The 26217-nt window shown below is 32.2% G+C and overlaps 1 protein-coding gene across 8 annotated transcripts in view; it reads right to left on the bottom strand.

Annotated features, from left to right (window-relative positions):
- LOC148604058 (lipoyl synthase, mitochondrial-like) overlaps window positions 1-25649 on the bottom strand; it is a 45063-nt gene extending 19414 nt beyond the window's left edge. For 7 of the 8 annotated variants that reach the window (XR_015916237.1, XR_015916238.1, XR_015916233.1 and 4 more), the window contains exons 1-7: window positions 25563-25649; window positions 19141-19218; window positions 15478-15535; window positions 14048-14184; window positions 8440-8565; window positions 5365-5472; window positions 474-590 (exon numbers count right to left, since the gene is read on the bottom strand). Coding sequence is in view for 2 of the 8 variants with exons in the window: in XM_088551149.1 (XP_088407275.1) it covers window positions 474-590; window positions 5365-5472; window positions 8440-8565; window positions 14048-14184; window positions 15478-15507 (518 nt within the window). In the remaining 6 variants the exon portion in view is untranslated. The remainder of the gene's footprint in view (window positions 1-473; window positions 591-5364; window positions 5473-8439; window positions 8566-14047; window positions 14185-15477; window positions 15536-19140; window positions 19219-25562) is intronic. The other variant, XM_088551150.1, reaches the window with a different exon arrangement.
- Between the last annotated feature and the right edge of the window lie 568 nt (window positions 25650-26217).

Raw genomic sequence — 26217 nt, forward strand, 5'->3', positions numbered from 1 at the left:
GTGAAATTACAATTGTGACATGAAACATCAAGATTTGTACATGATTAAAATTGAGATTTTTAAGATGTGTGTTGATTGTTTACATCAATGCAATAATAAGCAAGGTTGTAGTAAAGTGAAAAATTGTTTGTAAACACAACATAAGCTCAATTTAATGGCATTAAAAATGTTAATAAATGAAAAAGACTTAAAAACTGCAGAAAAAAATGTGCTTGGAAATTGTTTCCTCTCAAGTTATTCATGTATATAATCTGTAAGAATAACTGGTATCAAATCTGAAGACAACTAAATGATCAATACTGACTGTACTTTTACAAAATTACCAGGACCCTTTGTAACTTACATTAACGTAAATTGCATAGTAGATAATTTTTTAATTTTTTTTTGTAACTCATATATTTAAATGGTTTTTTTTCTAGATGGTTCACTCATTCTTCTGAATTTACCAGAAGAAGTCTTATAAACAAGCATACCTCTCTCCATTCTTTTCTCCAATACTTTGTTGTGGTTCCAGATATAAACAATACTTTTGACGAAAAAATTTGTGGTACGTCTTCCAACTTAGTTTTGGGTCAGATGAGACTGGTTCCCTGTAAAACACATTGATATTGCTGTAGAGATCATCAATTCATTCTCATATCAGGTTGTTAAACACTTTCACATCCAGTATTTATACATATTATGCAGTCCTTGCAGTTTCTACTAAGTATAATCCAGTTGTTTTTCAATATCAGTATAATATCATTTTTTTCCTTTTTTAAAATCATACTCAATTTTTTCTGAATCTTCACAACTTTCTTTCAATTAATATCATAATATGGTTCCCCTTGATCCAATAAAAAGACTCCATGTTTTGCAACAGGAAACCCCAAAAGTCATTCAAAAAACAAAATAGGAGGTGCACAATGGCAACATAAAGAATCCATGTAAGTTTCATCAAATTCCAATCAGTGGTTTCAGAGGTAGTGTGGAATAGAACTCGGGATGGAAAACCTGTAAGGAAAGGAAGAATGAACAGACACAATGTTCTCTATATACATCCCCTTTTCAAGTGGTAGATATAATAAACCATCAAACATGTTAGTTTAACTTCATTTTGACCGTTTATTCTCTGCAAACTCATATTACTTTTTTTCAGAAAGACTCATCTACATCATATCACATCTGAAGAGACTTCATCAAAGATCGGAACATAACATACACTTAATCTGCAACTTATCATGGTGAACTTATATACCAAAAATCATGTCATAATCTGCAAGTGTTTTTATAAAAAAATTTCGGAAAACGGTTATTTCTGTGAATTTAGCCAAGTTCAAGGCCTGTAATTTCAGTAAAAATCATCGGAGCGGAACTAACTACAAATTTGTCCTGAAACTTATCATGAATAAATGTCTGTACTAAAAATCATGTCTATATCTGCAAACATGTAGAAAAAAAGTCCAGAAAACTGTTATTTCTGTTAATTTTGCTAAGTTCAAGCCCGTAATTTCCATAAAAATTATCAGGGCACAATGAAAATTAAACTTGACCTGTAACTTATCATGGAGAATTTATAAACCAACAATCATGTCAAAATCTGCAAGCCGTTAATAAAAAAGTCCGGAAAACATATTTTTCTGTGAATTTGCTAAGTTCAAGGCTCATAATTTCGGTATAAAACATCAGAGCGGAACGAAATTTAAACTTGACCTGTAACTTATCATGGTGAACTTATATATCAAATATCATTCAACATCTGCAAGCGTTTAGAAAAAAAGTCTGGAAAACTGAAGGACTGGCGGACAGATGGGTCAAAAACATTATACCCTTCGCAACTTCTTTGCATGGGGTATAAAAATGTTACTGAATCTTAACATGAACAAGAGGCTCTCAATAGCCTGAATTGCTCACCTTGTTTAATAGTTTTCAAAAGCTGAATACATGAAAAACCTAAAAATGGTCGAACACCTTTTGACCAAATTTTGTCACGATAATAAACATTAAAACATTAATCATCATTCTACTTATCTTAATGCAGATTTTTTTCCCAGAAATTTGAAAACTTCAGTCACTTTTGTGTTAGTATGAGGACCATTTTAATGGTATATTTGCATCTGACATAAAATACTTTTCGGTATAATCTGTTATTTACAGCACTGTGTATAAATAATAAATAAAACTTAAATGTACATTGCACATGAGTAAAGCACATTATTTTTTTTCACTATCATGCAACCATGTTTACCAGATAATCCAAATAGCATACCTCAGATTTATTTAAAATGGAAACTCCCCATCCTTTAAGAATCATCAAAAATAGAAATCCTTTTACACTCTTATATTTAATCAGGGGCCATATAATCTAAACATTCCTGACTTAATTTTACATGTCTTTAATATTGAAAAAATGCTGTTTCCTGCATGGCCACCCTTTACAGAAACACAAAAATACATTCCAGCACAGTGTAGATGTAGATACATGTATGAACAGCCTTAACATACACCAGTACTACATGCACAGAACAGATAAAAATATTTTCAAATGAGTATTCCCCTGTGGTGCCTCATGAGATTCTATTTTTAGCATAATTTCAAGTGTGCTATTGGGATCAAGACGGAGTTAATGACACATTTAAGTCATTATTTCTCAGTTATATTTAACAAAGGATTTCATTGATAGCATAAATGATATTTTCAAGATTGTAAAGTTTGCCGACATGCAACTACAAAATGTAGTGAAACAGGGTAGTGACCAAATTACCTACATTTGGTAATTGTTACACTCAAGTTTGATGTACAAAAATAAATGATAAATTTAATAATGATAAACTTTTTATGTCATTTTGATACAAAGTTCATGAGAAATAAAAGAATTTTCCCAGCAGAAATTTTTACCAGCATTTGAACTTAATTGATCTTTAACCTGTGCATTAAAGGCACGCTTGAGTAAATTTAAGTTGACTGACATTTACTCTACATGCTGGATTAGTGTAATTGGTGAATTAAGTGATTGTTGACACCTGTTGAGAGTTGTACAGTACCTGAACCGACCCCTGCAATAAAAATTGTGATTGGTCATCAACCAACGATCAGTTTCCGGTCAGTCATCGAACCGTCAAACTGACCCATTAAACCGGTGACTGCATCACATCACCACAGAGTGGTCACTGAATTTTATTGTTTTCTTTGTCAATTTTACACATATTTACATAATGTAATAGATTTAAACATTAATTTATACTTTTATTTAACATATATTTTATTTCAAACACATCTTATGTCATTTTACATAACAAAACTGCAATCAGATCAATCACAAGTCATCGATCCGTCAGCGATCAATCAGTCAACAGTCATCGATCCGTCAAATTGTTGTGCGGATCGGCTTAAGAACTGTACTTGTATTCAGCTAGAGGTAATAAAATTGTCACTTTTGCCACTTGAACCTAAGTTGGGCTTACACTTACAGCTCTTAATGCTTTTTGTATTTTGCAAGATTTCTGGTGATGAAATGAGACTTGAATATTTTCATTATTCTGAAAAGTCTTTCATCAGCACTAGAAAAATCCCAGGAGCCTGAATCGCTCACCAGGTTAAAGTTCATCTTTCAAGGGGAAATAAATTTAACAAGGGGTTGTCCAACAATTTTGATTCAAGAAGACTTTGGTAGGACTATCATAAGGATCATTTCAGCAATAGAAAATTTGATTCCAATTGGTCAAGTAGTGTCAGAGGAGACGAGTTTTGAAAAATTGTTAACGACGAAGGACGCCGAGTGATGGTAATAGCTCATCTGGCCTCCAGCCAGGTGAGCTAAAAATGACACTTTGAAAGGCTATAACTCCAAGAAATGACAATGGATTTTTCTGAAATTTGCACACAAAAAAATACATATTGTAATACTGATCATTTTATCAGTTTACAATTATAACCTTTCTGCTTTCATTTTCTTCATAATTGGCAAATACTAATAAAGTGTTAAAAACGACACTTTCAAGGGCCACAACTCCAAGAAAAGTCAACAATTTTTTGTAAAATTTGCAGTAAAAATAGATATTAAAATACTGAACATTTAATCAATTTACAATAATCATTAATCTGCTTCTGTTTTCTAAATAATGGGCAAAAAACAGCCAAAAAAAGGTAAAATTAGCAAAATTAAAGGTAACTACTCCAAAATTAGTACATTGATTATCTTGAAATTTTCAGGGAAGATTGATGTCTTGGAGCTGAAAAGCATAAGATGACTGAGATTTCTTCTATCTGATATGGTTTTTGAGATATAAGCAAGAATAAATGGTAATACTCCTATGTCTTATTTTTTTTGTAACAGCTGCCATTTTTTTTTCTGGCAAGGTAACATAAAAATACAATTTTGGGAGTAGGCATGCCAAGGATGATTGTTACTAAGTTTAATCAAATTTTGCTCGGTGGTTTCAGTAAAGATTTTTAAAGAAAAGTTACTGATGGATGACAAACTACGACGACGATGGACACCATGTGATGATAAAAGCTCAGATGGCCTTTAAGGCCAGGTGAGCTAAAAATAAAGTCACAAACTTCACCTACTCACCATACCTGTCCACCTATACAAAATTGCTGCTACATGTCACATAACTATACTCGGCGTCACATAAATAACATACTGTTAAAATTTGAATAAAAATATTTTCTACGACTTTATTGACACCTACCTCGTTTAAATTGTCTTAAATGACTTGCTCATTCGTTTAGTCAAACGGCTTCTCCCTAAACATTGAATAGTTAAATTCCAGTCAGATTTTAATTCTCGGTGCCAATATTTACATTGTAAAAAGTCGGCCATGTTTACAGTGATCGGGTTGCTAGGAGATGTTGTTTACGTTTAAATGGTTTGTCCAAAAACCGAAGAACCCAGAATGCATTTCAGCGTTACTTAGGATATCTCGGATTTATTTCACGCGAACAACGTACAATACCGAGAAGTTGATCAAGCAGACGATTGTCACCGGAGTTCGACGGGAACTTACGAACTTCGTTTGTAAACAAATCGTCCCGTAGAAACCAACATGGCGGATATTAGTATGGGATTTTCCCGTAAGGATTTGTTACGCATGATTTAAGCTAATAAGCGACTTGTTTAGGGAGAAGCCGTTTGGCTAAACGAATGCGCAAGTCATTTAAGACAATTTAAACGACAGTAGGTGTCAATAAAGTCGTAGAAAATATTTTTATTCAAATTTTAACAGTATGTTATTTATGTGATGCCGAGTATAGTCATTTGTTTGTGATCTGAAGTTGTTAAACTTGTATTTGTTCAGTAACTCATTTAACTAAATTAGTTTATAGATTGTTCTATTCATTCTTATATGAACCAAAAGATGTCCTACAAAATCAGCTTACCATGTTCTAATAATTCTGTCATTTAAAAATGAAGAACAATATTCATTACAATATTCAGCCCATCTCTGAATAGAATATTTCATTATATGAAAACCGCTACTCTCAAAGCTGTAATGACAAAAGCACATTGAGGTAACTACAGAGATAATTAATCATTCTCATATAAGGTCATTTAACATAATGAATGACTCATTGTAACTGATGGTAACTTAAATGTACAAGCCAAATTTCACATCCTATTACTCTGGTGTTAAAGACAAAAACAAGAGGCTCCATGGAACCTGAATTGTTCACCTAGTTAAAGTTAGCCTTTCAAGGGTAATAAATTTAAGAAGGAGTTGTCCAACAATTTTGACTCAAGAAGACTTTGGTAGGACTTATTATAAGAATAATTTCAGCAAAGGAAAGTTTTTTTTTCTATCTATTATAGTTTCGAAGATATTGGCTGAAAACTTCCTAAAAAAAGTCATTTTTCATCTTTCAAGGGCAATAACTCTTAAAAGGAGTTGCCTGACAACTTTGATCCCAGATAAATTTTGAAGGCCTTACAAAAAAGATCATTTCAGCAATTGAAAGAGTAATCAAGGGAACCAAGGTTATAGCGGTAATCAAAAGAATGTAATCCAGGGACAAAGACCAGACATGGAAAACAGACATACACAACAAAGAACATAAAGTAACTAAAATCATACATACAAAGTAACAAAAGTAAATGAGCAACTCGGACTCCACTAAAAACTGGGAGCATGGACCAGGTGCACCCGTAGGGTAAGCGTCCTCTGCTTTTCTAGAAACACCTGCCACGTTGCTCATAAAAAGTCAAGTCCGGGGTAGACAAACAAGGGAAGGAAAACTATGACCCGTTGAATAAATCAGTTTTTATGGTGCTGATGGATACACCATAACGATCCACGAGTTCATGATAACGGCCATAAAACTTCTGTAGTGATGACTTCAATCTTGTAGCAACATAACTCTGTTCCAGAAGCCTATTTGTTAGAGTTCTAGCGCGATAAAAAAAGTTTGTGTAGTTTCGGCAAGCTCTGGCATAACATATGAGTTGTGATATGAACACTTCATATGCAGGAGCCGAAGGGATATTGTCACAGATGAAAGGAAAGTTGACAATTCTGAATGAAAAGTCATCACGTTTGTCGTAAAGTTTGGTCAATAGTTTTCCTTTACCATCGATTTCTAAGTGTAGGCCAAGATATGAGGCTGACTTCAGAGTGTCTGTAGTATCCTTTATTACACGTTCTTTTGGGTAGATGCAAGAGTTTGGCTAAACCTAATGGTTTTGAAGATGTATGCAAAAAACCACTGTCTGACCCCTATGTACTATTTTTAGTAACAGCAGCCAAGTTGTTCAATGGATTAAAAATCCCAACATCAGTTCTATGCAGGATACCCCAAGGAACATTCATCCCAAGTTTGGTTCCAATTAGTCAAATTGTGTCTGATGAGAAAATTTTTGAAAGAAATAACATTGACTAGAGGCTCCCAGGAGCCTGAATCGTTCATCTTGTTAAAGTTTGTCTTTCAAGAGCAATAAGTTTAACAAGGAATTGTCCAACAATCTTGACTCAACAAGACTTTAGTAGGACTATCTAAAGGATCATTTCAGCAATTGAAAGTTTCTTTTTATCTATTACAGTTTTCAAGATATTGGCTGCAAACTGTAAAAAAAAGGTATTTTTCATCTTTCAAGGGCAATAACTCTTACGAGGAGTTGCCTGACAACTTTGATCCCTGAAGACTTTTGAAGGCCTTTTAATACGGGTCATTTCAGCAATTGAAATAATTATGCTAAACCTAACAGTTTTGGAGATATATGCGAAAAACACATAGTCTGACCCCTATGTTCCATTTTAAGTGATGGTGGCAATGTTCTTCAAAGGATCAGTCCCCACATCAGTTCTATGTAGGATACCCCATTAAACATTCATACCAAGTTTGATTCCAATTGGTCAAGTGGTGTCAGAGGAGAAGATTTCTGACAGAAATTTAAGAACCTTAGTGAGCGCACTCACATACCCCCATGTTGGATACTAAAGTAAATTTGTTTGTAAGAGAAAAACATGTAGGATACCTGTAGGAACATTCATCCCAAGTTCGGTTCCAATTGGTCTAGTGGTGTCAGAGGAAAAGATTTTTGAAAAAAATAACATTAAAAATATAAAAAAAATGTAAAAAAAAGGGCAATAATTCCAACATGGCTTAATATATTAAAATGAAAATTTTACCACAGATAGATCTCATCATGCTGAACACCTTTACCTGATACAAGAATTTAGCTAAACCTAATGGTTTTGGAGATACATGCAAAATCTACTGTCTGACCTCTATGTTTCATTCTTAGTAATGGCGGCCATGTTTTTCAACGGAACAAAAATCCCCACTGCAGTTCAATGAAGGATACCCCAAGGACCATTCATACTAAGTTTGGTTCCAATTGGTCCAGTAGTGTCAGAGGAGAAGAATTTTGAAAAATTGTTAACAATGACTAGGACGACGATGGATGCCAAGTGATGGCAGTAGCTCACTTGGCCTTTGGCCAGGTGAGCTAAAAAAAAAATACAGTGAGAACAAAAACAATGTCTTGCAAGGTACAGCTTGATAGGACAAATTTAGAAACAACATGCAAACTTGATACAGCTCTGAATTGCAACTGAACATTTGACCAACAAAATGAAACAGATTGAAATTAATACTTAATGTAGTCAAGTAATATCATTTGTTAAACTCTTTCTCAATAAACTCTGTTGACATTTTTTAAGAATCTAAATTAACTAGTTTTCAGATAACTATTTAAAGGTTAATCAAGATTCCAGAGCACCAGAGTTTTTAGTGGAGTTTGTTCTGTTCTGTGCACTGTTTAAATCCTTATGTGTTGTTTGCTTTGTTCTTTGTAATACTATGAGGTATTTTCAGTGTATTGTCTTGTCATCAGATTTCTCCTTGTATGTATACCTTCCGTTTTGATTTGTCTTATATTTAATATATCTAAATTTCTAGACAGTTCTATTCATTCTGGTGCATAAATCATAAGAAGATTTACATTAACTTGATACTTACCTCTTCCCGATATTTTGAAAAATATCGAATAAAATATAAAAAAGAATATAGTTTCCATTTCCTTCATCAGCAGTCTGACAGTCCTTTTTCTGGTACGGGATTGGATTTGGATTTACATTCCCTGACCTGTAATGACAAAATTACACAGTACTACTTAATCACTGTGGGATAGAATTTATCTCTGTCAACCCTATAAGAAATTAATTTTTAAAGACAGATGGATGGTAACCTACAAGCTAAATTTTATATTTCATTTTTAAAGACAAAAAAAATACAGTCAGGTCAAGTTAAAAAATACTTCTGCGGCGCAGTTTGGTAGGAATGCTGATGTTGGAACTTGTACAGTTGGGGCAAGTATGGCCACAACATTCAAGCTTGATAAAACTCTGAATTTGGATTGTGATTAAAAGTTTGACACAGCAAGATTTTCTGACAAGAACGAAAGTGGTCAAAGAACTTAAAAATTTGTAATTGCACATTTATCTAATAAAGCCAAGTACTCAAAACCAATTTGACAATCAAGGGTGCTTTCCCTATTTGAAAAGACCATTAACTGATCTCTGCATCACTGGATTTGGTCTGAAATTTTTCAAAAAAATGTTAGAAAATTAAGGTTTTTACAGTTATTCATTTTCAGTGCATTTCAATGAAATTATAGTGCTATGGACAGGTATAAAGAAGTGCTTTAGTTTTTGAGTTTAATGGGCCTAGAGGGTATATGGTCATATCATATGTATCATATGTCAATGGAAAGATAAATCACTGTAGTTTTTGAATATCTTACTTATCAAAGTGAAAAACAGTAAAGTTTTCTGCTATTTTGCATTAATTAAAGGAGGAGTCAAACAACAATCGACCCCAATACACTTTGGTAAGTGATTTAAGTGAAATCATTTATTGTAAGTATTAGGAAACAAGTAACATGTAAAGATCACATGTATAGAATTTCAAAAATGTAAGTTGAATATTTAATCACAGAACAAAATTGCCCCTAAAAATGGTTGCATTTTAGTGCATTTTCATTGATTAAGAGATAATAAGACACCGTAGAGTATTACAATGTATATCTAAGTATTCTTTACTGAATAACAAATAAAATAAACACAACGTTCTTGATTCCATCTGCAACATGTGCTTTACAAAAAGTTGCAAATTTTCACATACTTAAACTACTAATTATACTAAAATCTTGAAATATGAAATCACTTTCCGGACAACCTGTTCTGTTTCCGAACTGTTGGTACAACAGAAAAGCATGAATATTATCCAAAGTAACTTATTTTCTTACTTGATCAATATTTTAAGTGCTCTTTAAGCTGATAAATAAAAGTTCGACATATTTTTTTCTGTCATTCAATAATCGAGCAGTCAACAATGTTCGTTTTGAGGAAATTGGAATGAAGAACAGGACGTTCACAGTCAAGACAAAGCACCAAAAATTACAAATATAGTCATAAGAAAAACAAACCTTAATTTAAAGAATTAATTAGCAAACCAGGCTTGATAAAAAAAAAAAACTGGGGGTTTGGACTAGGTTCATCGGTAGCATATTAATTTGAACGCCATTTCTCTGTTTTTCTTTAAGCGCCCATTGATCTATTCTTACATAAATGATGCAATTCCAGTTTAAACGAAGGAGGGAAACTCTGGCAATGCTTAAACATAATCTAGTATATGATGGTGAAAAAGAGAACATTACAAAGATTTTTTGTCAATGGATTATTTCAAATAAAATCGGCCTTTACTATCATATAGACCGATGAAAAAATTTCCAAGTTATGAATGGCTTATTTCCGATTCCTATATTTTACAGCACCTTCAGTAGGCAAAGGTTATGGTCCTGCACCTCCCCCTCCCATTGAGTGAAGGAAGGGGGCACGACCGTGACCCTAGGGTAGTGAATATGCTATTACAATTGTGATTCCATATTCAGTTTAATTCTTATTGGTATTTAGATTATTACAAATCAGAATAAGAGTGAACCATAAAATGGCTCACTTATTCATTCTTTGCGTGAAGCAGACAGATATGATTAGCTGCCCAAAAAATGAAACTATGGCATTGCAAATGTTCAAAGCAACTTTTCTACCATGTCAAAATATGACAACAGAAGTAATGCAGCATTCAATGCACAAACCACTTACTACAACTGCTCTGTACATGTATGTTAACACCGCAAAAAAAGTAAGTTTATAACAACTTATAGACAGTAAATATAGCAAACAATAGACTGCATCCCCTGTTTTCAAACGTCTTGATCAGAGCCTCTCTTTTTTAATATTCTTGATCCGCCCGTGGCCTGGACAATGTTGTTTCCTACAAACTAATATTCTTTAACTATGAACTAATATTCTTTAACAACTATGTTGTAAGCCATTGTGTCCTATTTATACGCCTACTAAAACTGGAGTCTTTTTGAGAGGTAAAAAAATCTTACAAGTTTTTATTGCATCTGAAATTCTATCTTCTTTTTGCATTAGAATTTGTACAAGGAATCTGGTTTGTTTTTTATCAACTCATTAAGTATAATCCGTTCAGAGCAGTGACCAATCCAGATGGGGGTGCATGGGATTGGCACTCCCCTTTTTATTAGAAAATTTGTCATTTTCATGTGTAAAATTGACAAAAAACGGTAAATAATATCCTAACACACACCCCCTTTTAATTCTGAGGAACCCCGGCTAGCACCCTCCTTTTCACAGTGTGGACCTGCCACTCTAGAGGATATTGCATTACAAGCATCAGCCTGGCGCACAGTAAAAAAAACATCATAAGACATAAAGATTGTGACAACATGCATGTACATGTTTGCACATGCTTCCATGCAAAGTTCACAGTTTATGTATTGTCAAATTTATTACGAAATCCAGCCTTATCATGAAACCTGAGTCACATTTTTTGTTTCAGAATCCCTGATTCATGGTTAAATCTTTCACGTTTTATTTGAATTCCAAGCATACAAAGACAAATGCAACAACAAAAATATGTATGATCTTTATATGTACAAAAATAAATCTCAAAACCTTAAGTTTTCATCAAAACGTAAGGCAGACTAGATACTTTACATGTGTCTCTCTTCATAAAACAGTTCCGAAACTAGACAAATTGTCCGGAAACGATTCTGTTTTATACAATTTTATTTTAAGTATGTGAAAATTTGCAACTTCAAACTCATTTTGCAAAGCCCATGTTGCAGATCGAACTGAGAACGTTGTGTTCATTTTATTTGTTATTCAGTAAAGAATACTTAGATATACACTGTAATATTTTACAGTATTTTATCATCTCTTCATCATTGAAAATGCACTAAAATGCAACCTATTTTAGGGGTATATTTGTTCCATGATTAAATAGTCAACTTTTGTTGGAAAAAGTTCTTTTGTATATTTTTGAAAATCTATACATATGATCTTTACATGTTACTTGTTTTCTGATACCTACAATGAACAATTTTACTAAAATCACTGATCAAAGTGTATTGGGGTCGATTGATCTTTGACCCCCCCCCCCTCTAATTAATGCAAAATAGTGGACAATTTTACCACTTTTCAGTTAGAAAAGAATAATATTTAAAAACTACATTGATTTATCTTTCTATTGACATATGATATAGCCGTATACCTTCTAGGCCCATTAAAGTTAGAAAACCCCTTAGCCATCTGTAGCACTATTACATTATATAACCAAAATGATATGGAAACTCATTTTTCCTTGATTCTGATGATGCAAATAGTCAAACTAAATATTCAAAGTGGTGGGTTTTTCATAAAATGTACCATGTTTCACCCACTGCCTGATTCTTACAGTGACTGACACTTCATTCAACATATTGAATAAAATGCTTCACAGAGTGCAGCTTGATATGCTTGCAGAGGTCTAACCCTAAATAATAAAGACAAGTTTGGACACAACATTCAAATTTGGTACAGCAGTGAATTGTGTGAAAATGTTTGACTGGACAGAATGAAAGTGATAAAAAAAACTTAAATTTGCAATAAGACAAAAGAAAGAAGAAAACTGAACAAGAGGCTCTAGAGAGCCTGAATTGCTCACCTGATCAAAAATAGTATTTTATCCTTCTAAAGCTGGACTCATGACCATACTGTACTATTGTCACAAGAATCATTTAATCAAAAGAGTGCATCTTAAATATCCACCTGGATTTCGTATTAAAAAATAAATTTCTCAAAATCATGTTTAGACTCTTCAAAGGCAATAACTCTGACATTGATCAACAAATCAACAGCTGCTACGTTTTTTGACAGATCAAAAATCTCCACACACAGACTATTACGAATACATCACCAAGTGAATATGGACCTTATAAACAAATAAAGAAAAAGAATTCCTTAATGTTTTTGTACTTGGAATATTTTAGTATGATTTTCATTTGTCATCTTAGGAGTTACAGTATATATTTCTGCATGCTAGTTCGCAATACTTATAATGTGACATTAATTGAGCCTTGTAAGTTTGTGACAGATTATTAATTATGTAATTATTTTTTAATGATTAATCAAAGTGAAACTAAGCTTAATACTAATTACAATGTCTATTGATAATTATAAGAGTTAAATCCATTACTTCATAGGATCTAAGTTGCCATGGTTATTTGAGTATTGTTGCTTATTTGAAATGCTTTAAATACTGTGGTGAAATTTATGTTGATATACAATTGAAACAGGTTTTATACTGTAAACTTCCGTTGTATTTTTATTGTAATTAAGACATTGTTTGGTCGAAGATATTAAACAATTTGAAAGCTACTTCTTTGTGTGGAATCTCTGCCTCTCTAGACAATCCAAACAAGCATTGTATACAATCAACTTGACCTAAACCAATATTGCAACAAACATTCATGCCAAGTTTGTTTAAAATGTGAATTGTTTTTGATGGAACACCTATGTGACTTGAGTGGGGGAGCTGCAACAGTGTTGCTAGACTATTACAATACTTGATTATACTCATTTGCAATATGACACGTGCCAGTGCCGGAGCGGGACAAGCTTACCCTTTCCGAGCACCTGATGTCAATTCAAGTTCTTTTGTGGGATATCATCTTCTAGTGCTTTAGTTTTATTGCAAGTCTTGTTTCCCTTATTATCAATTTTGATATGTAATCTTTTTTAATTGATTCACTACATTGTGTATGCAGATTGTCTTTGAATCCTGTTTTCAAGTTCAGGCAACATACCTGGATTTTGACGTATTCGAATTCTCCCATTGTTAACGCTTCTGTATTTTTTGTAAGATACTTACATATCTAACATTAGAAGTCAGGTGTTAATTTCACAAAAATTCATAAGTGTAAATTACTAAAATTGATCATAAATTATGATGTCACCAGAGAAAAAGCACAGTGACATTATAACCTGTGATCAATTTTACACTTACAACTTATTGCGAAATTGACAGCAGGTCCGTTCTCAGTATACATTATCAATGTGATAACAATGTTCTGTTTTATCTTACCCACAGCCTAAAGTGTTTAAATTCTTGCACACTTGGGTAATAACTCTATCATTTTAAAAATAATTACAGAATATGTTTAAAGTGTGAATGACAAACAGACACAGGTATACCATAATAAGTCCTGTCTAGATCATACCTAGATTTGTTTTTGTCTTTCATATCTGTTTGTTGCAAAAGGGGATGAGAACTTTGAACATGTTTTTTATTACTAACTCCATTTATACTCAAATCTTGCCTTGGTCTCTTAGCCTTTGAACATACAAATTTAGGCACCTAAAATACATAATAAAAATTTTTCATATAACATAATGATGATAGTAAAATATCATGAAAAAAAATGACTATTCAGTAAGATTTGAATTTTGCTTCCCATAGATAGTCAAATGTAACTCTTCCAATTACCATATTTTGAATCCTTCTTAGACATACCAACAATTCATATACCAATTTCCTCATGACTCAATGAAGTGAATGATAGCCCTACCTGAGAACTACATCAGCAACACACTTAGATCTAACTACTTATATCAAGTCAGTACCAGGATTTAATTCCAAAAACTGTCCTAACAAATTTTTCCTAAAAAAAGGGTCCAAAGACTATAACAATGTCAAGTATTATCTATGTGAACCAAATTTGAACTAAGTTAGTGACTCATTACATTTGCAAAATAATTAATTACATTAGTAGATAAAAAAAAACTACCAAATAAAATTCCTAACAAGGTGCAGCTTGTTATGACCCCTGAGGTCAAATCCTCAAAAAAATGTGACAAGAATGGACTAAACATTCAAACTAGATAAAGCTCTGAGATTGTGATTAAAGGAATGACAAGGTTACTTATTCTGATCATTAATGAAGTGCTTAAATAACATTAAAATATGAAGATAAATATACATGTAGGAAATATGCAATTTATACCTAGTTAAACACAATGCTTATTTCAGACCCCATTTTAACCCTTAATTCCAAAAACTTAAGGATAAAAACACTAAACATCCATCTTCACATTCCTAAATCAAGTCATACCAGTGAAACCAGAAAAATACATGTTTGCCCCTTTGACCCTTAATTCTTTCATGAAAGCATTTATCATCCAATCAATCCTGATGGTAACTGGAACTTTGTGATATGATAAGATCCATTAACTTAAGCTATATAGTTAACTTTTTTACATAAACTGCTGGTTTCTTGCCCCTTGTAAATTCATATTACTAATAAGGAAGGGTAATAACCCCAAAAATCAAAATCTTTCATTTATGAAATAAAATCTTACAATTTCATACAAATCCATAAGATTTTACTCATGCTATTGTTTGAATACAAGAAAAAAATGCTTGTTTTTGGCTCTTTTCAATTAAGATACCCCAAAGTATATTGTGACAAAAATGTACCTAATCGTAAAACGACTCACAAATATGTCTGGCATCACTTTTTACAAATGTACAAGTGAATACAAGTTCATGGTAGCCATGTAAAAATACATTTTGTATTTTGCTTATGACCACTAAGTTATTTCATTTTAAGTGGAAATTATAAAGCACAAATTTATAAAATGAATTACTTACCAGGCGTGGTACATTTTTTAGTTTGTTCATTTCATTTACATGCTACTGAAAACAGCTGCTAAAATAGAAAAGAGAAAAGTCTTTCAATTTCAGTCTAAGGACTCTTATCTCATTAATAATAGGCTCTTGTAGAGCCTAAATCACCCACCTGGCATACCATGTCCTATTAAATAAGTAAGTAAAGGTTATATGCTTAATAACCATGTTTGACCAAAACAATTGCTGAAAAAGAGCATATATTGATGAACTGAGTTCAACTGAGTACATACGGCAGTGTAAAATGTTGGAAATACCTCTAAAGAGACAGTTAAATCCATTAAAACAAAAAATTACACTGATATGAGAATAAACGTTAGTTGTTATTTCTTATTATATACTACATTTCTGTATTTTACAAAAAATTTGATTAATACTTTACCATCATATATTTTTTCCTGCCACTGGCAGTTGACAATTCATAGTTCAATTAAGCTGAGTTTAATAAAATCCTGCTTCTTCAGATATTTCAGATGAACTAGGGAACTAGGCAGTTGCGCCAGTCCATTATTAATACTTTAGCACATATGTAATATGATAAATTGATTGATTGTTGGGGTTAAAATTTCCTGGCAGCAATATTTCAGTTATATTTAGAAGATATGTGCATATGTAATATGATATTTTATGTACTTATTTCTTGGTTTTTGATGTGTTTGCTCTTATATGTTTGTAGTTATGTCTTCGAGGAAGTACAATATCTCTCCAGATTGGTTTTACAAGGAAGTAGACCATTTCTTGGAGCACCTTATCTCCAACAAAAGAAAAGCTTATTCTTTGGGAAAACATATATGATTCAATATTTCATACATAGGGATAATAAGGCCGCAATGTATGCCTTGGTATTATAACAGATTATCCTTGAAGTCTTCCTCTTTGCAAGAAAGTTGAATATTCCTTTGGAGATTTAACGTTACCCTGCAAGGGAGAAGTTCATTCCTTGGCGTGATATTGTCTGTCCAGCTTCATTACAATTTTTTATTGTCATTCAGGTGTTTAGCGGGCTTGTTTGACAGATATTTCAAAATTTTTTGTTTTGTTGCCTGCCAATATTATTTTGTCTGCTATTCCCACATGTACCTATATTTTGTCTATGTTTAGATTGATATTGGGTTGTATATGTGATATATCTCTTATTTTCACATCAGCCGGAATTTAATAAAATCTTGCATGTTTTTGAGTGAATTATTCAGTCTAGCCCCAATTTGTTTTTAAAAACCTCTGAAAAATATTTGGGCAGTGGTTTCCCTATGCCCTGTTATCCCACTGGGTCTTGGGTGAGCATTAGCCCGCTATACGTTGGCTGAGAAAGAACAAAAAATAAAATTAAATGATAGCTATACAACATTTTCATCATCACTATTCAACTCGGGAGAACATACTGTATAAAACAAATACTGTTGAATTCAAAGTAAGTATAAAAATTAGAAGTAAAATGGCCATCCAGAACAAATTTACGTCATCACCATTCAGCTTAAAATACCATGTTTCCAAGATACATGAGATAAACCAAAAATCATTGGAATTCAAGCAACTAGTGAAAATGGCTGCTTAAAAATAGATTTCAATATTGGCAGTCAACTCAGAATGTCATGTTTATTATAAGAGTAGCTTTTCTGCTGATAGTGAACAATATTACCCTCTGTCAGAATTTTGCCAAATTCAGCAGTTTTTGAGTTATTTGAAAAAACTATTTTGATCCATTTGTTCTATTTTTAGATATGACCATGTTTTCCTAAGTTTCAAAAATTTTAAACTTATAGTTTGTGCAGGATATCCTTAGCAAAAACCAAGCTAAGTTTCATTTCAATTAGTCAAGCCGTTTCTGAGGAGAAGGTGTTTGAATAAAGCTAACGACGCAAAGTGATGATAACAGCTCACACAGCCTTTAAGCCACTTGAGCTAAAAATGGGTAGAATGGGTTTGGTTTATATAAAAATTTTCCCTTAAATTAAAGTTATTCAAATGGGTATAGATATTGCATAATATTTAGTAAAATGGGTGCTTACTTTGCCAACAAAACACCTCGTAAAACTTTTTTTGTTTGAGTTTAGTCATCCTTTTAACATACAATATGTTTTAAAAGTACACATTCTAAGCTTTATTTTGAAAACTGTTTATCATTATAGACACAGATTATGCAATTACATGTATTGGTACTACTACAGTATAATGGATGGCAATCCTACAGGGTATTTAACATGAAAGTGAAATCTAAGGCAATTTTTATAATAAAGTTTAAAATTAAAATTCATCCTTTCATAGAGTATAAAACAGCAAAATACTAAGGGTCAGAAGTCAGAAAGAAATGGGGTATAAAGTTTATACCAGAAATAGAACAATAGGCAAGATAAAATCATATTTTAGCCAAAACATCCAGTGAAAGATCTACAAAAGTGTCAACTTGTTCTTTATAGTAATATAGTGACAGATACTACATGTGTTAAAAATCTTAGTATTTATTTAGACAGAACACTTAGTATAGAACAACATATTTCCACCGTATCTAGATCTTGTTTAAACCAAATTAGAACCATTGGAAAAATTCAGTCTTGTTTCAATGCCAGTGCATGTAAAACTCTAGTATGTTCAATTATTACATCAAGATTGGACTACGGTAATGCACTTTTGTACAGTGTTAATTCTTCTGCACTAGCGAGATTACAAAGAGTCCAGAATGCGGCTGCTCAGAAGAAATACAACTATATCACAGCGGTCTTAACTAACCTACATTGGCTACCAATCTATTTCTGCTGTCAGTTTAAACTTTTAGTATATGTGTTTAAATCGCTCAATGGTATAACTCCAGCATACCTCCAAGACATGTTGACTGTGTATAAGCTGTCTAGATTGTTGCGATCCGAAAATACTATTAGATTTCTAACCCTGAGAATAAAAGCTAAAACATAAGGTAATAGACAATTTAACATGGCAGCTTCCAGCTTGTGGACCAATCTTCCCAATGATTTGAGGATTTTAGATACCGCAGAAAATTTTAAGTCACAATTGAAAATTTATTTATATAGGCAGGTCTATCATGAACTTTTACTAGTATATCAGTGAAATCATTTTTTGTCTAGTGATTTATTTTCACATTTTGTAATTTAAGCTTAAGCATTATGTGATGATTGCATGTAATTTTGCTTATTTTTAATCATTTTTATTCAAATGTAACTAGTATATTATTGTTAAGTGTTTTTCTGTAGATAATTTAGTGTCCTATTGCGTTTTTCCACACTGTATAGCTTGATTAATTGTTTTATTTCAAAATTATTTTATTTTAACAAACAGTTTCACTTCTGTTGTTTTAAAGTTTATATTTTGATATTTTTTAATTTTTGGTCTTTCACTTACTATTATTATTTTAATTTTTTGAGTAAATTTTGTCATTATTATTTTCTGACATAATGTATTATATTCATGTTTGTATTTTTTTCTGTGTGTATTTTTATATTGTAAAGTGCTTAGAGTAATTGTAATTAGTTAATGCTCTATATAAATACTGTATATAATAATAATAATAATAATAATAATAATAATAATAAGCATGCTAACTTATTTTTAATATTGTGACAACCTTGTTTACAAAATGAATAGATATGAAGTAACAGCTGATTAGACATTTACCAGAAAATCAAGTTGACTGGCTGTTTTTTAGTTCGAAATACTTCTGGAGTTAAACAGTGTCACTCAAGTCCATGGTTTCTGAAAATATACCATTGGAATTCAATGTCAAAGTTTATACATCATACTGTTAAATGATATAAAACATATTTCCTTAGTCACAACATGATCCATTAACTAAAAAGATAATCATTTTATACAGTAGTTTCATGCTTTAATAATATAAAAAATAAAATGCTTTGCATGGCACAACTTAATATGAGAACGTAAGTTGAATCCTGAACAGTCGGGGCAATATTAGACACTCTATTTAAGCTTTATACAGCTCCGAATTTGGTTTGCAGTTAAAATATTTGACACAAGATAAGAATAAGTGCCCCCTTTTTGGCCCCTTATTCTTAAACCATTCAAATCACAACTCAAAAAATCAATTCCAGGCTTCCTTTGCAGTATGGAGCCTAACAGTGGGATCTGTATAAAATTGTTACGAACAATGACCCTGACAGCATGACACCATAATATGACTTTTTTTAAAATCAATAAAATCAATCCTTATATGGCCCTTTTATTGTAACAAAAAAACAAAAAAAAACAGTATCAAAATATAACAATTCAGACAACACTAACAAGGGCAGTACTAGGCCATCATCATACTACTGCAACAATACAGACAACACTAACAAGGACAGTACCAGGCCATCATACTACTGCAACAATACAGACAACACGAACAAAGACAGTACCGTACTACCAGACCATCATACTACTGCATACATGTAATTCTGTGGTTGTATGAAAATTAACATATTTGAAAATACATGTACCATTAATTTGTTTATAAATTTTTATTAACAAAATACAACTGACTACTGCTACATGAAAATGATCAAGAACAATAAAGATATTGTGACAAAATTATGATAGGGACCAAACTTAACAAATATTGAACTGTTCAACTTTTGAATGATTCTTCTCTTTTTTAATTCAGCAAAGCTCACTTCTGTGTCATTTGGTAGTGTCAATTTACCTGTTATCACAAAGTTTCATTTAAAAAAACTAGAAAACACCCCGCTCACCTCCTCAGAAACCATATAGGAAACCCAATACATGTTCTAAAGGAAAAACAAACTAATAGGTGCACAATATCATATAATATAGTAATAAAGAATCTGTGAAAGTTTCATCCAATTCCACTCAGCAGTTTAAGAGTTGTAGTGGATTAGAAGATGAATTCCTTTTGGTCAAACAATGACAATGTCCATTGCTTGCGTCAGGAATCAGATGGAAAAACAAAATTGGAGATCATTTAATAATGAATCTGTGAAAATTTCATCAAATCCCATACACTGATGTAATATTTGAAAGAATTTGACTAGAACTGCAGTAGTCCATTCTGAAAATTCATCAAGAATGTAGGCATCACTGTACAAGTAAGTTTACAATGTTGATCCTGAAAATGAATGATAAAAGTGATATTTTCAAAAAGCAATATCTCTTACAAAAGTGATTAGTTAGCCACTAATTTTGAACTTGTCTGAGCTATTAGGGTAGCAGCCTTTATTATAAATCTTATGAAAATTTAGTAAGAAAAGTAGGCATGAGAGCACTGAAAATGTCCAGACAACTGGACAGCTGGACTCACAAATGCCAAGCATTTCTCTGTACAGGCTCTCTGTTGTGGAATGGAACAATAAACAATAGTTACTTCATTCTGTGCATTCGGGCCCAGTCAAAAAGCCACTGCCTATATTTAAACCTCTATTTTCATACAAAATTGTTATTTAATTTCATGCTCAGGTAGCCTAAATATACTTTAAAAGATTTTTATTTGAAGTTAAAAGAATTTTTCAATTATCTTAAAAAATGAAAAAGATGTCCCATATGCTACTTACTGTTTCTGGTTTTTGCCAACTAAAACCAAATCACAGGTGATAACATCACGAAAAACTCTCCTATATCAGGGTTTTTTTCAGGGTAAATTGGAAAAGCCACCTTGAGTCAATTCAGAAAAATTATCAAATTTTATCTGTAATTTGGGAATTGTTTATCCCACTATTTTCACTTGAAATGGCCTGTATAAGTATGGAACATTACTATGTTTCCACAAATTTGATCAAATATTTGTTTATATGCAGTTTTGAAAATGAAGATCTTTTGACTGTTTTTATGACTTGATATGATCTGAAACAAACTGATCAAACATTCAAATGTGTTTTTGATTAGTTAGAGTTAGTACATCTAACACACCTAATCATTCTATAAATTACAAAGGCATAAACCTAACTTTTTCTTTTCTTAAAACAGTCAATAAGACTATCAAGATCTTCATTTATCATGCCATTCAGTTTGTCTTTCCCATTTGATAGGAAACTTGTTACTTTTTTGTTTCCATTTGCGTTATCCTTTTTCAATTTTTCCTAATATGATATTAATTGTTCAGTGAAGACGTCATCACACCAATTACATTTAACTTCCACTTTGTTTTTTAAAGACTTTTCAAGTCTTCTTTAACAAGAGGTCAATTGATTTCTTCCGGTGTTCACTTTTTCACATATCCAAATTAGACTCTGTGTTAAACTTTTGTTACCCTCATTCTATTAATGTTCTGTGATTGTCCAATCAACAAACTTCGAAGTTTTTTATTGGATAAACACATATGAGAGTTCAAAGGCCATTTTGATAAAAATTATTAGCTTTTTCCAATGGAATTGGGCCAAAGATCAGCCCCTCAGAATACCCTGAATAACCCCTGCTATTTGTTGACATATAAAGAAAAGGGGGATTCATATGCATATGTATAAGTACTTCCAAGCTAAAATATGAAGTCAAGGGGCCAGGCAAGTTTATTTTATATGTAAAAAAATATATTAACAGCGAGCATGGTGAAGTGGTGTGAGCTCTACCGTTATCACATGTACTATCTAATTTTCCTTTAAGTCCCCCAATATAGTATACTAACGAAAACAAGAGGCTCCCAGGGGCCTGAATCACTCACCTTCTTGAATTTTGCCTTTCAAAGGCTATAAATTAAACAAGAAGTTGTCCAACAATTTTGACTAAAGAAGTCTTTGGTAGGACTATCACAAGATCTTTTCAACAATTGAAAGTTTCTTTTAATCTATCATAGTTTTCAAGATATTGACTGAAAACTGTTGAAAAAAAGTCATTTTTCCTCTTTCAAGGGCAATAACTCTTACAAGGAGTCTGAAGACTTTTGTAGTCCTAATAATAAGGATCATTTCAGCTATTGAAAGAATTTGGATAAACCTAACGCTTTAGAAGATATATGTGAAAAATACTGTCTGACCCTTATGTTCTATTTTTAGTAGCGGCAGCCATGTTTTTTGACAAATAAAAAATCCCCACATCAGTTCTATGCAGTATACCCCAAGGAACATTCATACCATGTTTGGTTCTAATTTGTCAAGTAGTTTCAGAGGAGGAGTTTTGTATAATTATTAACAACGATGGACGCCAAGTGATGGCAATAGCTCACATGGCCTTTGGCCAGGTGAGCTAAAAAAGTAATGTCCTGGAAGTAACAAAAAGTGACTGTCCTTACGAAGAAAAGTCTTCATTTCCTTAAATCAAATAAAAATATATAGTTTAAGATTACCTTCCAGTAAAAATAACTTCATCTTTTTTGATAGTTTACTAGTCTAATCTAATTTTATTTACTTAATAAAAGAAGTGAATATGATGTATTTTAAAAAGTTCGGGAAAAATATGGATGTACCTACGTGTATCTTCCGCTGTTCCATTGTTACTAGTGCCTAGCCCACCTCGAAAAATATATAACTCTGATTGTATTATCCAAATCAAAGAATGGCTTTTGTAAGATAGGAAAGGCAATTGTTTTCTTTTGGAATTTTCAGTGTCAGTTGCGTCTGAATTTTGTTTACCTCTCATGATTACGATATGTGTAAATATTCCCACCATCCATGGAGAACTGTAATATTTCTAGGATCTTCACTAAGTAATCTAGTTGACCCACTTAAATTGAAAAGGATGTTGCTAGAGATGCCCTTAAGGTTCAACATTGGAAAGTGTGGTGAAGTGATACAAAATCTTGACCATTTTGAAAGCGAGGGGAAAAGAGGGGGCAGGTGGCTGGGATCTTTTGAAAAAAAAAAAAAACAATAAATGTTCAAAATTTTAGAAAAATATTCTTTTTTACTCATTTATTGAAAAAAAAACCCAACATTTTCCCCACAAAGTAGATTTTCATATCATTATATATTGATTTCACTTGCTGCCTTTACTATTCTTCTGAGTCTTTCACAGAGGGTACATGTATAGTAAATCTTCTTTCACAGACGGTACATGTATGGTTAAGCTCATGGTGCTTGCTGATATAGGCAATGCCTACTCCATATTAAAACTTGCCTGGCCCCTTGGGCTTATACAGGTCAGGGAGAACCACTAATTGATATATTACCGGTATATCTCAAATGACATATAATCCACCAATAGACATATACAAGGATAGAACAATTGATATATAATTCACTATTTTCTCAAAAAACATCTTTAATTGAATATGGAGCATTCTATTCAGGAAACCATGCTGAAGAGCAGACCTAGCGAAATCGTTTTTCATCCTGTCAGACATTTGGTCCAGCAACCTAACAAAATCTGCTGGACCGAACAATAATCTGCCTGACCGAAATCATTTCTCTGACCCAATTTAAATTTGTCTTGATTCAGGCACCATCTTTAAACCAGAAGTTCCAGTTGAGGTATATCTAATAAAAAAAAAACGTACCGGACATCTGGTCCGGAAATCACAAATATATTACCACACCAGCGGCTAAAAGTACCGGTTATGTCCGAAGGTCCAACGAATTTTGCCATGACTGGAAGTGTGATGACATTTCTGTCATTTCAGGTTTTAGATGTTAACCAATCATGTTGCATTTAAAAGGAAATTGCATTTGTATGTTCACCTCTTGTTATTTTATCTATTTCATTGACCCTAATTTACCAGTCAATGGAAGTCAATAATGGGTGCGGTCAAGTGAACATGAGTTTTAACTCAACAGATAAGAGCGAGGTATTGTTCAATTGGATAGGAGCATACTGACTCTATTTAAATACTTGATCATCATGATAGGTGGTCAATGGAACAGTTGAAACAACAAAAGAAATACAGTAAAACAAGCTGGCTTAAGAAATGCAGCATGCTTCAACAAAAAGAAAATACTTTTTGAGCTCAGTAAGGCCAGTAAGGGTCATATATTGGGTTTTTGTTTTGATAAGTGATGCACCATTCTCGAATCAAGATTTAATTTTGAAAAACAGTGTATTATATGTCCAATAGTCTATCCTTGTATATGTCAGCAGGTGGATTATATGTCAGTTGAGATATAATTATATATCAATTAGTGGTTTTAAAGACAAACATTTCAGTTATTCATAATTTACATTTCCTTTTTCCTTTTTTTTTAACAATTATTTATTATTTGCTTTTATTATTAGTTATTAACTTACTGTTTCTTTTATTTTGTTAAACATACAATTTAAATAAATAGCAAAATTATTTAAAGCTCACCAAATTGGGCTGTCAGTGCGAGACCTGACAGGGTAGTCAAAGATGTTAAAAACCCCCTTAGTAGGTACGAGAACACAATTAATTCCCCTTAGTTTTCGTTGTATACAAATGTAGTTCCAACTTTGGTAGTAGGTACCTTCCAAATTATTTCATATTTTTACTGGAAACTTATTTGCTGAAGTTTTGCCTCTAATTGGTAGAAAATAGGTTAAAATTACATGGGATTTTTTTCATTAATCAATTCTGACTAAAAGTTGTGATTTGGTTCAGTGGAAGAAGGTTAAAATTTAGGACTTTAACTCAGTTCATTTGTCATGTTTACCCCATCTCCAAATTATATGTATTAATTTCAGAAAATGATGGTAAAATTTTCTACAATTTATATATAAAATCCTGTTTGTATATATCTTTAGGCCAAAGAAGTTTTATTCAGTTTGTGCCAGTGGAATTTTTTTTAATCTGCTGAAATGTGTATATTGAAATGCACTTGAAAATTAATTGCGGTCTCGTGCCAGTAGTAGTAATGGTTCTCCCTGTCCTGTCTAGACTATTGGCTGTTATACCTTAGATGAAGTGTGACCTTCAATTTATCAGGTCTTTTTCATATATCTTTATAGTGCTGTATTTTGGTAATTCTTTTGATATATTTAAAGTAAATAAATGCTATCAGCATTATATTGGAACTAAACATTTGTAAATATGCTAGTAGCCAAAGAAATGGCATAATAATATTGTTTGATCTATACTTAGTTAATTGGAATTAAGCCCATCTTATTCAATATTTTAATTAAGGAGTGCTTAAACGTAAAATAAAATAAATTGTTGTTTATTCACAACATCGGATAATTTAAATTTGCGTGAATGCACTGCTTACTTGCTGAAATTTAGTAAACTATCAATCAGTTTCATTGGTTTTTTTGTTTTCGTCGCAATATCCGGTTTAGGGTATGGTCTAAAATGTGTAACCCGTACTCGTATCCGTACCAACTTTTTGGTATGGCCTAAAATGTGCAACAAGGACCCGTACCAGTACCTGTACAAACTTTTCCCCGAACCCAAATACTATTTTGCCAATTTCTTCATTATTACTTGATATTTCCAGCCTAAAGTTGGTACACATTTACAAAATGACATCATGGTTTGGCTAGAATTGATGATTTTTAAAATATATATTTGAAAAAAATTTTTTATTCCATTTTCTGCTTTTAAAAGGTCTAAAATGTGTAACCCCAAATTCCCTTACCCAAAATCAAAATCCGGTATTATTGTTATCTGTACACCAAGAGCTTAAATCTTCCCCGAGCTGAAACCGATATATACATGTAACATCTTACATTAAGATAATATTTTGAAAAAAAGTGTCAGTAAGTACGATATCAATGTTTTGAAATATCCAAAAGCTTAAGAACCAAAATATATTTTAAAGAGAATCTGTTCAAAATCGGTATTTTAGTATCCCGCAGGTTAAGGGGGTACTCGTACTAAAAAATACCCATTTTAAAGAGTGCAATATCCGATCTTGCTAGTTA

Source organism: Perna viridis, chromosome 10 (genome assembly GCF_037379345.1).
Source record: "Perna viridis isolate PV_CMFRI_1.1 ecotype Kerala chromosome 10, ASM3737934v1, whole genome shotgun sequence".
Lineage (NCBI taxonomy): Eukaryota > Metazoa > Mollusca > Bivalvia > Mytilida > Mytilidae > Perna > Perna viridis.